This window comes from Peromyscus californicus, unplaced genomic scaffold (genome assembly GCF_007827085.1).
Source record: "Peromyscus californicus insignis strain IS unplaced genomic scaffold, ASM782708v3 Scaffold_3__1_contigs__length_106647218, whole genome shotgun sequence".
In the NCBI taxonomy this organism is placed as follows: Eukaryota; Metazoa; Chordata; class Mammalia; order Rodentia; family Cricetidae; genus Peromyscus; species Peromyscus californicus.
This window is the reverse complement of record NW_026294551.1, coordinates 12,420,821-12,435,379: the sequence shown is the minus strand read 5'-3', so window position 1 is coordinate 12,435,379 and position 14,559 is coordinate 12,420,821. Positions and strand designations below refer to the sequence as shown.

The following is a 14,559-nucleotide window of genomic DNA, read 5'->3' as shown; positions in this document are numbered from 1 at the left end:
ATAATTGATTCATAAATTACACAATAATGTGCTTTAAAATATGTTTACACAGAATTTTTTACTAACTAGCTGTTTTTATTTTAACTTTTATTCAATGGCAATTTTTTTAATAATGTAGCAAATTTAGCTTTGTAGCAAGACAGTTACTCTGGTAAAAAGCTCTTGGTTAGGGCCAGAGTGGCCTCTAAGGAGTCGTCAAGAATTAATTCCTTTTAAAGCATCAATAATAACCTATGTTTTTACCTTAGCCATCCCAGAGGTGAAGGCAAAAGGGCTGCAAATGCTCAGAATCCATTCCAGAGATGTGGGGAGTTGTTTATGAAGTACAGTGAACCCCACACATCCCCAAAGGAAGGTAAAGAGAAATACGATTAGATTGGTGAGGACAGCTTTCTGTAACAAAACAGCCACCAGGAAAGTGACAGCTATCTGAAAGAGAAAAGACATTGGCTGTTGCAGGTAATAGCCTTTGAGGGACATCAGCACAACCAGGTTCATTACTTCATACAAGATATTATCACTGAGAAAGTGAGAGGAGTGTGAAGTTCTACCAACTCTATTCTGCCCTCTAATCTTTTTTTTTTTTTTTAAATAAGATCCTTACATGCCCTACCCATTTGCTGGGTTTTTGTTTCTACAAAAGAGACAGGGAAAGCTGAAAGATAATCCAAGAATAGGGTAGAACACACACTGTTGGGGAATTAAGCAAAGCTAAATTAAGGTACTAAGGAAAATTATCCATCTACATGACTTCTTCAGAAAACATCCTAGATGATGAAAAAATACAGAAACCACTGTTCAGAGAAGGATGGAGAGATGGGAAGGAGGAAAAGGACAGAAAAGAATGAAAAACTCAAGGAGCTGGAAGGACGCTATATGGAGATTGCTAAGAATAGATCAAACAGTAGAGGATATCTGCCTCTATGGAAATACCACAATGAATTCCAGTAATTTATTTAATAACGTGTCAATAATTATAATAAGCACTATTTGAATTATATGTAACACTTTTTTTTTAAAAAATCCTTTAATATTTTTAGAGTAAACAAAAATTTTGAGCTCTTCTTTCTCTGTGTTCTCCTAAATCAAATATCTCAGTCTCACACCACTAAAATCAAAAGAAGGGATGCACTCACACACACACACACCACCACCACCACTACCACCACCACTGCAACAACAACAAAGCAGCAGCAGCAGCAGCAGCAGCAACAACAACAACAACAAAATAACAGCATCAACATTAACTGGTCATTGATATCTCTAAATATTAATGGTCTCAATTCCCTCAATAAAAAGACACAGACTAACAGAATGAATGGAAAAACAGGATCCATTCTTCCACTGCATCCAAGAAATATGACTTACCATCAAGGCTAGGATATTACCTTGTGGTAAATGGTAGGAAAAACATATTCCAAGAAAATGGGCTGAAGAAGCAAGTGCTGTGGCTATTTTAATATCTAACAAAATAGACTTCACATAAAAAATTAATGAAAAAAGATAGGGAAGGATATTATATACTCATTAATGGAAAAATCCATCAAGATGAAATTCCAACTCTTAGCATCTATGAGCCAAACACAGGACACAAGTTTGTAAAAGAAACACTACTACAGATTAAAGCACATATTGACCCTCACACATTAATAGGGGGAACTTCAATAGCCCACACTCACCAATGGACAGGGCATCCAGATAAAAAATAACAAAAAATACTGCAACTAACAGATACTATCAACCAAATGGACCTAAGAGATATCTACAGAACATTTCACCCAAACACAAAATAAACTTTCTTCTCTGCACCTTATGGAACTTTCTCCAAAATTGACCACATACTCGGTCACAAAGCAAGTCTCAACAGATACAAGAAAATGGAAATGACCCCCTGCATTCTATCAGACCACCATTAAAGCTGGGTTTCAACAACAGAAACATCAGAAAGTCTAAAAACTCATAGAAATGAACAATTCTCTACTGAATGACTACTTGGTCAAGACAGAAATAAGGAAAAAAATAAAGACTTCCTAGAATTCAATGAAAATAAATACACAGCATACCCAAACTTATAGGACACAATGAAAACAGTGCTAAGAAAAAAGTTCATAGCACTAAGTAGAAAGATCTCATACTAGCACCTGAACAGCACACATGAAAGATCTAGAACAAAAAGAAGTAAACACACCCAAGAGGAGTAGAAGACAGGAAATAATCAAACTGAGGACTCAGATCAATAAAATAGAAGCAAAGAGAAAAATACAAAGAATCAGTGAAATGAAGAGTTGGTTCTTTGAGAATGTCAACAAGATAGATAAATCCTTATCCAAACTAACTAAAAGGTGGAAGACAATATCCAAATTAACAAAATCAGGAATGAGAAGTGGGACATAACAATAGACACCAAAGAACCCAGAGAATCATAAGGATATACTTTAAAAATCTGTACTCCACTTACCAAAGTTAATCAAAATTAGATAAACAATGTAAGTAGATCTATAACTCCTAAGGAGAGAGAAGCAGTCATTAAGTCTCTCAACCAAAATGAGCATAGGGCCATATGGTTTTACCATAGAATTCTACCAGAATTTCAAAGACAAGTTACTGCCAATACTCCTCAAATTATTCCACAAATTAAAACAGAAGGAATATTGCCAAAATTCATTTTATGAGACCACAATTACCCTGATACCCAAACCACACAAAGACAAAACAAAGAAAGAGAATTACAGACCATTTTCCCTCATGAACATTGATGCAAAAATACTCAATAAAATGCTTGCAAACAAAATCTAAGACACATCAAAAAGATCATCCACCATGATCAAGTAGGCTTCATTCCAGATATACAGGGATGATTCAGTATACAAAAATCAGTAAATGTAATCCACCATATAAACAAACTGAAAGAAAATAAAACTATATGATCATCTCATTAGATACAGAAAATCCAACACCCCTTCATGATAAAAGTTGTAGAGGGATTTGGGATATGAGGAACATCACTAAACATAATAAAGGCAATTTACAGCAAGTCTATAGCCAACATCAAGTTAAATGAAGAGAAACTCAAAACAATTTCATTAAAACCAGGAACAAGACAAGGTTGTCTATTCTCTCCATTTCTACTCAATACAGTACTTGAAGTCTTAACTAGAGCAATAAGACAACTGAAAGAGATCAAGGGGATACAGACTGAAAAGGAAGAAGTCAAAGTATCATTATTTGCAGATGATATGATAGTGTACATAAGTTACCTTAAGAATTCCACCAGGAACTCCTACAGATTGTAAATACTTTCAGCAAAGTATCTGGATACAAGATTAACTCAAAAATCCAATAGCTCTCCTGTGTACAAATGACAAATGGACTGAGAAAGAAATTATGGAAACAACTTTCAAAACAGCTTCAAATAATATAGACTATCTTGGGTAACTCTTAGCAATCAAGTGAAAGACTTGTATGATAAAAACTTCAAGTCTTTGAAGAAAGATACTGAAGAAGATACCAGAAAACAGAAAGATCTCCTATGCTCAGTAAGATTAACATAGTAAAAATGGCCATCTTACCAAAAGCAATCTACAGATTCAATGCCATCCCCATCAAAATTCCAAAACAATTCTTTACAGACCTGAAAGGACAATACTCAACTTCATATGGAAAACAAAAAACCCAGGATAGCTAAAACAACCCTGAACAATAAAAGAACTGCTGGAGGTAGGGCAGGCCTCACCATTCCTGATTTCAAGATGTACTACAGAGTTATAGTAATAAAAATTACATAGTATTGACATAAAAACAGACAAATTGATCAATGTTATCTAATTGAATACCCAAAGATAAATCTACACACATATGAATGCCTGGTTTTTGGTAAAGAAGCCAGAAATACATGGAGGAGGATTATCTTCAACAAATGGTGATGGACAAATTGGGTATCTACATGCAGAAGATTGCAAGTAGAGCTATACTTATCACCCTATATAAAACTCAAGTCCAGGCCGGGCGGTGGTGGCGCACGCCTTTAATCCCAGCACTCGGGAGGCAGAGCCAGGCGGATCTCTGTGAGTTCGAGGCCAGCCTGGTCTCCAAAGCGAGTTCCAGGAAAGGCGCAAAGCTACACAGAGAAACCCTGTCTCGAAAAACCAAAAAAAAAAAAAAAAAAAAAACTCAAGTCCAAGTGGATCAAAGACCTCAACATAAAACCAGATACATTGAACCTGATAGAAGAGAATGTGGGGAATAGCCTTGAACACAATGGCATAGTAGATGATGTTTTGAACAGAACACCAATAGGACAGTCACTAATATCAATAATTGATAAATGGGACCTCATGAAACTGAAAAGCTTCTGTAAGGCAAAGGACACCATCAATCAGACAAAGCAGCAGTCACAGAACAGGGAAAGATTTTTAACAACTCCACAATCAATAGAGGACTAATATCCAAAATATATAAAGAACCCCAGAAAATGCATATCAAAAAAACCCAGATAATCCAATTTTAAAATGGGGTACAGATCTAAACAGAGAATTCTCAATAGAGGAGTCTCAAATGCCTGAGAAACACTTAAAGAAATTTTCACTATCCTTACCCATCAGGGAAATGCCAATCAAAACTACATTGAGATTCCAACTTATACCTGTCAGAAAGGCTAAAAACAATAACACGAGTGGTAGCTTATGCTGGGAAGGATATGGAGCAAGGGGAACATTCTTCCATCACTGGTGGGAGTACAAACTCATACAGCCACTACGGAAATCAATATGGTAATTCCTCTGAAAGTTGGGATTTGATCTACTTCAAGACCTAACTATACCAACCACTCTTGTGCATATACCCAAAGGAAGAAGCTCTATCCTATCACAAAGACACTTGCTCAACTAGGTTCATTGCAGCTTTATTCTTAATAGCCAGAAACTGGAAACAACCTAAATGTCCCTTCACAGAAGGATGGATAAAGAAAATGTGCATTTACACAGTGGAGTATTACTCAGCTATTTAAAAAAAATGAGATCATGAAATTTCCAGTCAAACGGATAGAACTAGGAAAAAAATCATCCTAGTGAGGTAACCAAGACCCAGAAAGATAAATACTGTATGTATTCATTTATAAGTGGTTATTAGCCATTAAGTAAATAATAACCAAGCTACAATCCATAGACCCAGAGAGGTAAGGTAAAGACAAGAGGTGTAGATGCATGGATCTCCCTGGGAGGGGAGACTGCAGGCAGAGATCCCTGGAAATGCAGGGCATATGAGGAATGGGAAACCCAGTGCAGTGGAAACTTCCTGCAATATGTGAAGGTGATTCTAATGAGGTCTCCTAGTAATGGAGGATATGAGTCTCTACTGGCCATCTCTTGTAATCAGGTGAGGCTTCCAGTGGTGGGACTGGGTTGCATTCAGTTGAGTTGTTGGCTAAGGGGGTCCCATGGAAATCCCCAAACAACCCAGGCTGATGCTAAGACAAAGGTTTGCTCTCTGTAAACTGACAATAGGGCCCCATTGCTGAGGACAATACCCAACAACTCTTTGAACATGGAGAAATCAAGCTGGTGCCTACATGGAGCTTTCACCCCTACATTGTAGCCACTTTAGTGTAGGAAGATACTCTGCAGGCTACCAAAAAAGAAACATGAGTCCAGATACAAAACCAATGACCAGAAACCTGTCCTGCCTGCAGAATATGCTAGGGAAATGGTAGCTAACAACTTGTGGTAGTAGCCAACCCATGTCTGATTTGCCTTAAGGCCCACTCCAGATGGAACCCATACCCAACATTGCTTGGATAATCAGGAACCAGAGAGTAGGTAGCCCAAGGATCTAGGATAAAACAAAACACTAATAGTCTAAAAAAAATTCAATAACATGACTCCTAATGCTACTCTGCTATGCTCATTGATCAATGCCTTATTCAGTTACCACCAGAGAAGCTTCCTCCTGCAGCAGATGGGCATGGGTGCAGAGACCCACAGCCCAACATTACTCAGAGAGAATCTAAATGGGAGGTCTCCATCAAATCCCTGCCCTCAGTGTTTAGAGAATCCCCTGGAAGAGAAGGCTGAAAAATTCTAACAGCCAGAGGGAATGAAAGACGACAGGAGAACAAGGCTCTCTGAATCAACTAAGCAAGGTGCATATGAGCTCAGAGACTGAAGCAGCAAGTAGGGGGCCTACATGAGTCTGCTCCATGTCCTCTGCATATACGCGATAGCTTTTAGCTTAGTATCCTATGGGAGTCCTGAGCATGAGAATAAGTGTGTCTCTGACTCATGTGCCTCCTCTTGAGAATCTTTTCCTCCACTTGGGTTGTCATGTCCAATTTTGATATGATAGTTTTTGTTTCGTCTTATTATATTTTGTCATGTTTAGTTGTTCTCTCTTAAAAGCCAGTTATTTTCTAATGAAAGACGGAAAGGGAGTGGATCTGGAGGGGTGGGGAGGTAGGGAAGAACTGAGAAGAGTGGAGGGAGGGGAAACTATAATCAGGAGATATATATATAGATATAAATATGGATATAGATATAGATATATATAAAAGAATCTATTTTTAATAAAAGAAAAATAGAAAAGAGAGTAAGTCCCTTGCTTATGTCTAATTCATACTACAGATACACAAGGTGATTGAAGTAGCACCTCAGCGAAGCTCAATGCTTCACAATGGCCTTTTCCCATGATGCCAGAGTTACTCTAATGATCATAATCAAACCAGTCCACAGACTAGCTATATATCAGCCTTCTTTCCTTCTACTCTTCCCCTTGCTTTTTCTTTCGTCAATTCTAAGTAGTAATGTATTATCTTCACTTACATCTACTGAATATGGTGGAATAAAGTTTAAAATTTACCTCTGTGAGACCAGTGTTAGTTGGTCACCATGATAAAATAAAAAGTAAACTTAAGCCGCAGTACTAGCTGCAAGATATGTTTTACTCATTTAAGGTAATTAAAAGTTTCACAATTAAAAATTTGAAATATCTCAAAAGATTTTATGAAAAAATATTTTTGATGCCCCATTTCATTATGTGATGCACAAGACTTCTGTGAAAAAAAGAGAGGCCCAATTTACTTGGGTTTACATTATTTTCTAATATCTATTGAAATTTTCTGAAGCAAACTCATATGTGCATCCACATGCTCTTACACACACACACACACACACACACACACACACACACACACACAGCAGACATTAAAAAAGTGCCTTCCTAACATCATGGAGAATTAATGTTTACTACTCACAGCTAAGATCTAATACGTAAAAAATGATAATAAATGCATACACTTACCAAAGATAATCCATATAAGAAAAAAAGTGTAAATATGACAAAGAAGCCAGTCATCACTACAATTTGAGCAGTTGTTATGATAACTGCAATGAGTATGGAAATAATGAAGATGAAGCCAACATAGATTAAGCCCCAGGACAGCCTAAACAAAGACAAAAGGCATTTAAATTATTTAGCCTTTTAAATAAATGTTTTTAAAAAGACAAAAGCTTCTAAAGAAAACACTGTTACTCTGGTATGTACACTCTAGTTTAATGACTATGATATTGATAATATGGCTGAAGTCCACTATGCATACTGTTCTTCATTATAAATCTCCATCTTTTCCCCCTAAGGTAATCACTTTAGCAAACATCCTGTTTATGAATCCTGTGCATTCTGATTGCCTTTACCACACAGTAATGGGAGGTGCCAAATACTATTATGGCACCAACCAATTGGAAAGAATGTCACAACAAATTAAGTGGCTATAGACCAAAAAATGCCCTTGCTGGTACCTGAAGGCCAGGCTTCCATATGTATCTATTGCACAAATACTATGAGCATTGTATAAACTGTATGGTTTATGCTGTAATTGTATGTAATTTGCCTTTATCAAGCAACATTATCTATTACATATGAAGCTTATATATTTCATTGTATTAATATATTCTAGTGTTCTTCTGATATTAGATAATTGTTTCCTATTTTTCTTTGTCATAATGGTGTCAAGAATTTTATTACATTTGTTTTATGTAAGATGTAGAAGAATATCTCTAAAGTTAAATTACTGAATTAAAGTTTATGTCATCAGTTTTATTAGATATTACCAAATAACCCTAACTGTAAAGCTGGAATAAGACTTACTAGCTGATGGTCAGTCAAATGTCAATCAAATGGCTCTACAAACATCAGGAGCTTGAGCATCTCTGGAGGCAACACTACCACTCTTTACAGAAAACTAAAAACCCACAATTCCACTGATGACATTGTATGCTTCCTATTCCTATTATTTCTTTACTTGAATGAATATGTTACAGCACATCTTTACACTTTTACATAATTTTGCTTTAGATGTGTTGATGTTCACATTTTTTACAAGATATTTGTTAAAGAATATCATCCATTATTAGATCTGACTAGACTATAAGAATGCATGTGTCCAAGCTTCTCATTTACAAATAATAAGACTGTGGTCCTTTAATTAATGGGTATATGAAAAGTCACAAAATAAATACACAAGGTATGAATGTAATTGCAGCCATTATTCTGCCCAGAGTTCTTTCCTCTGTTTAAAATTGTATAATCAATAAGAATTCATCTCCTGCAGAATGCAGCAAAAGATGCAAGCTTTGCAACAGTACACCCAAGTAAAGTATGTTTAGCTGGATTTACTACTTATTTAATTTTTAACCTTATATCACTAAAATGAATGGGCCTTAGAAACATCAGCATTTATGAAAAGTGTATCATATTCTGTGAATTTACTTCCTAAGTACAGAATGGGACTGCTTTATGCAGGTTGAAAAACCACAGTGTAAGAGAATTATGAAATAAAGACATTAAAATAATTACTGAAAGGGGGAACTAGCTATAGGGGTGGAGTTTGAGAAGTGATACTAATAAACTTACATAAAATATTCTTGCTTGCAAAGCAATATAAGCATCATACTATTAAAAATAATTACTACATTTCATATTTATGGCATTAGTTGAAGTCATATTTATTTCCAAGAGATGTCTGACACTTGGAAAACATATTTCCAAAGCATTTTCTTTCCTACTTCTAATAATATACATATCAATTCATTTTTCCAGGTTTTAATTTATATGCATACTAAGAATCATCCAGAAAATGACTTGACATCAGAATGTTTAGTATCTCTTTGGTCCTCATGTCAGCCTGACTGGTACCTCCCTAATTAAAGGTGACCCTAGGCATTCTGTCCCCTAGGACTTGCCTTGGACTGAAAGGAGTCCCCTGAAAGAAGTCTGCTCTCTCTCTTCCTTACTAACAGACTTGAATGACAGGATATACATCCATTCTTCTGTCATTACCAATGCTTCCACACAAAAATTCTTCACTTTTTAAAGACATGGTTTCCTCCTTTTCTATTTCCCAATCCATATACCTTAGAACTAAAATTACCTTTGTTGGTAAATATATTCTACACAGAAAGAAAGATTTCTAGACAATTTCACTTCAGAGAATACAAGTTACTAGATTGTTCAATAAATAATTATTCATCCAATCCATGTAGTTTTATCATTCCACACATATAGTTTTGGGTTTTGTTTGTGTATATTTTAAGTGGTATGTGTTTGAGTTTTCATCAGGTTTGGCTTATCAAGAAGGGTCTCAAGTTCTCTCTAAACATCTCAGGTAAGCTAAAAACTCTCCATCTTCCAGAATCCACCTACCCAATACTAAGATTACATGCCTGTACTTCCAAGCTCAACCAAGTGCTTTCTTGATTTATGTAATATAGAGAGAATTATCCCCTAAGAATCAATATCAAAGCATGCCATGTTTCTTCTTTGCTGTGGGATGTTCTGTATGGCAAATGTGTTCCTGATTGGTCAATAAATAAAACACTGATTGGCCAGTGGCTAGGCAGGAAGTATAGGCGGGACAAGGAGGAGAATAAAGCTGGGAAGTGGAAGGCTGAGGCAGACACTGCCAGCCGCCACAATGACAAACAGCATGTGAAGATGCCTGTAAGCCATGAGCCATGTGGCAAGGTATAAATTAATGGAAATGGATTAATTTAAGCTGTAAGAACAGTTAGCAAGAAGCCTGCCATGGCCATACAGTTTGTAAGCAATATAAGTCTCTGTGTTTACTTGGTCGGGTTTGAGCGGCTGTGGGACTGGCAGGTGAGAGAGATTTGTCCTGACTGTGGGCCAGGCAGGAAAACTTTAGCTACAAATGGCGTCCAACATGGTGGCAAGAGTTTCCACCTAAAAACTGAGAAAAAAGATTCTAAAATGGAACTAAAAACAGCTTCCTAATTGTCTCTCTCAAATGAGTGGCAGCTGCCAGTTTGAGCTACTGGTGGGTTCCTAGCGTGCACGCTCGACCTGCTGCCCTATGGCGGGAATGAGGCCTTTGCAAGTGGCAGATTAAGCTGCATGGTGGATTTAGACTTTGCTAGCACAAAACAAAAAAAGAGGTTTCTGGGCTACACGCTGCTTGGCTAAAGCATAGACCCACGATAGCTCCCAGAGCTGGTGGTAAACCACCGCCATGTTGGGAAGCTGAGGTGGGCGGAGCCAGCAGCCACAGCTGCTGCAGTTTAAAGCAAGAGATTCACAATAAGACAGATTCAGATGTAATAGTTTATAATGTGTGTAAAAGATACGTAGGCTTGAAAGAGACAAAAAAGGTGATATATAAAGTTATAGAAACAAATACATAGTTTTAAAAAATAAAGTCTTTAAAGAGACAGTAAAATTAATATAAAAAATAAGCCACGTGAAGATGAATATTACACAGAGAATCTGGATTGTGTTGTCTTTGGGATTTTTAACTGCAGAAAAACATTTGATTGTAAAAGATGTTGAGTTAAACCAATATGTATATTTTAAAGATACCTTGACTTCAAAATTTGGATATAAAGATATGTTATATAAGGATATGTTGCTTTGGAAAAGAGTCTCTGCTTTTGTTCCCACAGAAAGCCAGAGGCTATGGATTTGTTCCAGATTAAGATACATCAGGTTTGACCAGCCAAGACCCCCTGAAAGGTCTCTGATGACACCATGGCCCAGATGATCCAACATCCAGAACGATTTGAAGGCAACTGGCTCAGACGATACACCCTCATGGACTATTCCATAATTCTAAAATTTTCTTTGTATCCCCATAAGATACAGCGCCCCCCTCCAGCAGGAAGTAGTAAGAGAAGCTACGCCCAAATTCCCAAATTATATGTAATTTTACTTTGCTAAGGTTAAAACCTTCCTTTTTGAAAAAGAAAAGGGGGAAGTGCTGTGGGATGTTCTGTATGGCAAATGTGTTGCTGATTGGTCAATAAATAAATCACTGATTGGCCAGTGGCTAGGCAGGAAGTATAGGCGGGACAAGGAGGAGAATAAAGCTGGGAAGTGGAAGGCTGAGGCAGAGAGACACTGCCAGCCGCCACAATGACAAACAGCATGTGAAGATGCCGGTAAGCCACAAGCCACGTGGCAAGGTATAGATTAATGGAAATGGATTAATTTAAGCTGTAAGAACAGTTAGCAAGAAGCCTGCCACGGTCATACAGTTTGTAACCAATATAAATCTCTGTGTTTACTTGGTTGGGTCTGACGGCTGTGGGACTGGCAGGTGAGAGAGATTTGTCCTGACTGTGGGCCAGGCAGGAAAACTTTAGCTACACTTCTTAACACATAATTTTCCTTTTGACCTGATAATATACATTTTGTCACTGATACTTACCAAATTCTGTGCTTTGTTTCAGAGCAGTTTAGATGTTATACTATTTGTATTTCTATCTATTAAATTCATCCAGTATTTTCCTAGGTCTTTATTTCTATGAAAGTACTCCCTTTTATTATGTCACAAATACATAAATAGATACATTCCTGTATATATACAAACATTATACATATATTTCAAAATTACTTTAAAGTGTTTGTGGGGTGAGACAAAGAATAAATATTAATAAGTAGTTCAGGTGCTGTTATTAAGTTCTTCCTAAACACCAGCCTATATGTTATGTCCTGATCATAATGCATCACTTAATACAGCATTTACTTACTTCAAAACACCCCTGGTTGGCCAAGCCCATGCACACAACACACCCTTTACAAGACTATTTTCTTCACATAAGGAAGTGGGGAGAAGTCAGTTTATAACTAGAAGCAGATCAGGCAGAACTGCCATCAGAACTGCACCACTGAGACCCGGCTCTGGCGTTTGCCATCTACCTGACACTGAGTAACTCTCTTATCTCATTTGCCTTTATTTTCCTTGATAATAGTGCCTACATCTTAGAGGCTGCATAAAAAAAGCCAGAATTAAAAGCATGTTCAGTGAGTTACAGTTAACTATCTTCCGTGGAAAATTTAACAAAGACTAAATCTAGTAGTCAGAGCAAAAGAACAAGTAGCCCACATATCAAATTTAAACTGTGGAATTATAAAACAATAACACTTCTGCTGTTTTATGATTTCTGTATGACTCACCAGAATGCTGAGTCTTGTAGACCCATTATTTTCATCAATTCCTTATACTTTTTCCTCTCTGTAGTAATATTACGTGATACAAAATATATGAATGAGGAGAAATAAAGCAAGCAGAATAGAATAAAAACTTCATATTGAAAAACATCTTTAGTAATAAAAGGTAATGTCTTCATATTTATTGCATTAACAGACATCAAGTCCTCCATCACAGAGTGGTTTGTTGTGATCTAGAGAAAAGCATAAGCAAACAGAAATTAAAGGACATAAATTGACCAAACTGGAGTGTTTAAGATTGCACTACTGTCTTTTTTAGTTTAATGTTGTAATCTAGTAACACAAAGTATCACTGTCAGGGGGAACTGGGCATGCTGTTTTGCAGGTTAACCATTTCAGAACTAGAAGTTTTAAATCAAGTGGTCTCTTCCTTGTCTAAAAATCTGTGTTTGCATAATTGCTAGTTTAAATGTGCCCCTCCACATCGCATTTGGAAAATTCACCCTCACTGTAGTATTAGAGGGAAGATGTTTGGGGAAGTAAGTCATGGGGGCCCACTCTTGTGGATGGATGAGTGACTCATCAAAGGGTTGGCAAGTGTTTCTAGTGTGCAATTTGCCCTTTTGCTCTTCTGCCAAGTGAGAACACAGTGTTCTTCTTCTCTTTGACCTTTCATCTCTTCTGCCATGCAAAAACTCCTAGACTGTGACAACTGTGAGAAATAAGCTTGTTGAGGCCTAATCATATACTTGCCGGATTTGAGAACTGTGAAAAATAATGATGCTCTTTATAAATTACCCAGCCTTGAGTGTCTAGTTATTGCAAGGCAAATGAACTGTGAACTCATCTTTGTTAATAGTTTTGATGCCTATGAAATTAGTTATAGTAGCCACCAGAATTTTGCAATTAAGCACTCACTTCTATAATAGCAGCATTGATGGCACTTTGTAAAGGCACAAATCCGCTTTTCCAGTATCTGGACAATGAACATGAAACACCACCATATACATTCCAGCAATGAACTGTAAACACAAGGAAAAGTATAACCATCATTATGGGATAAAGGCAGATTTGGAATGAGGAATAAGAACCTAAGAGAAAATGATGGAGACTCCACTAGTCAGAGTTTTTAACCTCATAGAGAACACAGGAACAGTGGTGCACACCTGCAATCCTAGCACTCAGAAGGCTGAAGCAGAAGAATACTATTCCAAAGCAAGCAAGCAAACAAACAAACCAACAAGGTAATTTTGAAAAGAGGCAAATATGTTAAGGTGAATGGTTTAGAAAAAGCAGCTGTTCTCTCACACACCACGAGACTAGGGATGGAGCAATCACTTCCTGAGACACGACAAACAAGCCTTTAGGGTTTCTATAGCAAAGCTACACACACACACACACACACACACACACAAAAAAAAAAAAAAAAAAAAAAAAAAAAAAAAAAAAAAACCTCCATTTCTATGCCTAAAGGCTTGGAACTTTCCTAGAGTAGGATATGTGCATGAGAAGAAAATTTTGTCCCAAATAACCTAGAATCAATTATAGTAAAATGCACACCTCCAGGTAGGAAGTAGAGATGCCAATGAGATGCAGTGTTTGAAAACTTGTGACAAGCTATTGCACAGACACGTAATGATGAAGACAAAGGACCACAACCCTTTCTGGGGGAGAAACAGAAAACAAGGTGTGCTACCTATACTCTGGAAGTCTCAGGAATTTTCTTACTAATATTTTCATGTGGCCTCCCCTGTGCTATAGCATTCAAATACAGCTTTTACTCTGCATTTGAATGTCTCTGAATAGTCCTTTGCTACAAGTGACAAGATCCACAAGTCTGTGGCAATTTTACTTACAAAGACCACTTCTCCCTTGATCCTGATCTCCTCAGAAAGCGACTTCATCCTAGAGGGGTTTCTGAGTCACCATTAATTTCTTAAGTACCTCTATTGTCGCTATCATCTTATTTGTATATCCTTTTTTATCCTTTCCTACCTCCTGCCCCTGACTAGAATGATTCTTATAAACAGGCTCCATGGTTTTCATTCACTATACTCTTCAGGAACTCAGCAGTCTGCACTCAGTATATGAACAGTAGTGAAGAGC

At 37.0% G+C, this 14,559-nt stretch overlaps 1 protein-coding gene across 1 annotated transcript in view; it reads right to left on the bottom strand.

The window, feature by feature from the left end:
- Positions 1 to 14,559, bottom strand: part of LOC128122157 (ATP-binding cassette sub-family A member 6-like) — a 69,965-nt gene that overhangs the window by 49,152 nt on the left and 6,254 nt on the right. The window contains exons 4-7 of the mRNA XM_052757477.1: positions 13,372 to 13,475; positions 12,460 to 12,686; positions 7,291 to 7,432; positions 244 to 429 (exon numbers count right to left, since the gene is read on the bottom strand). Coding sequence (XP_052613437.1) covers positions 244 to 429; positions 7,291 to 7,432; positions 12,460 to 12,686; positions 13,372 to 13,475 — 659 coding nt within the window. The remainder of the gene's footprint in view (positions 1 to 243; positions 430 to 7,290; positions 7,433 to 12,459; positions 12,687 to 13,371; positions 13,476 to 14,559) is intronic.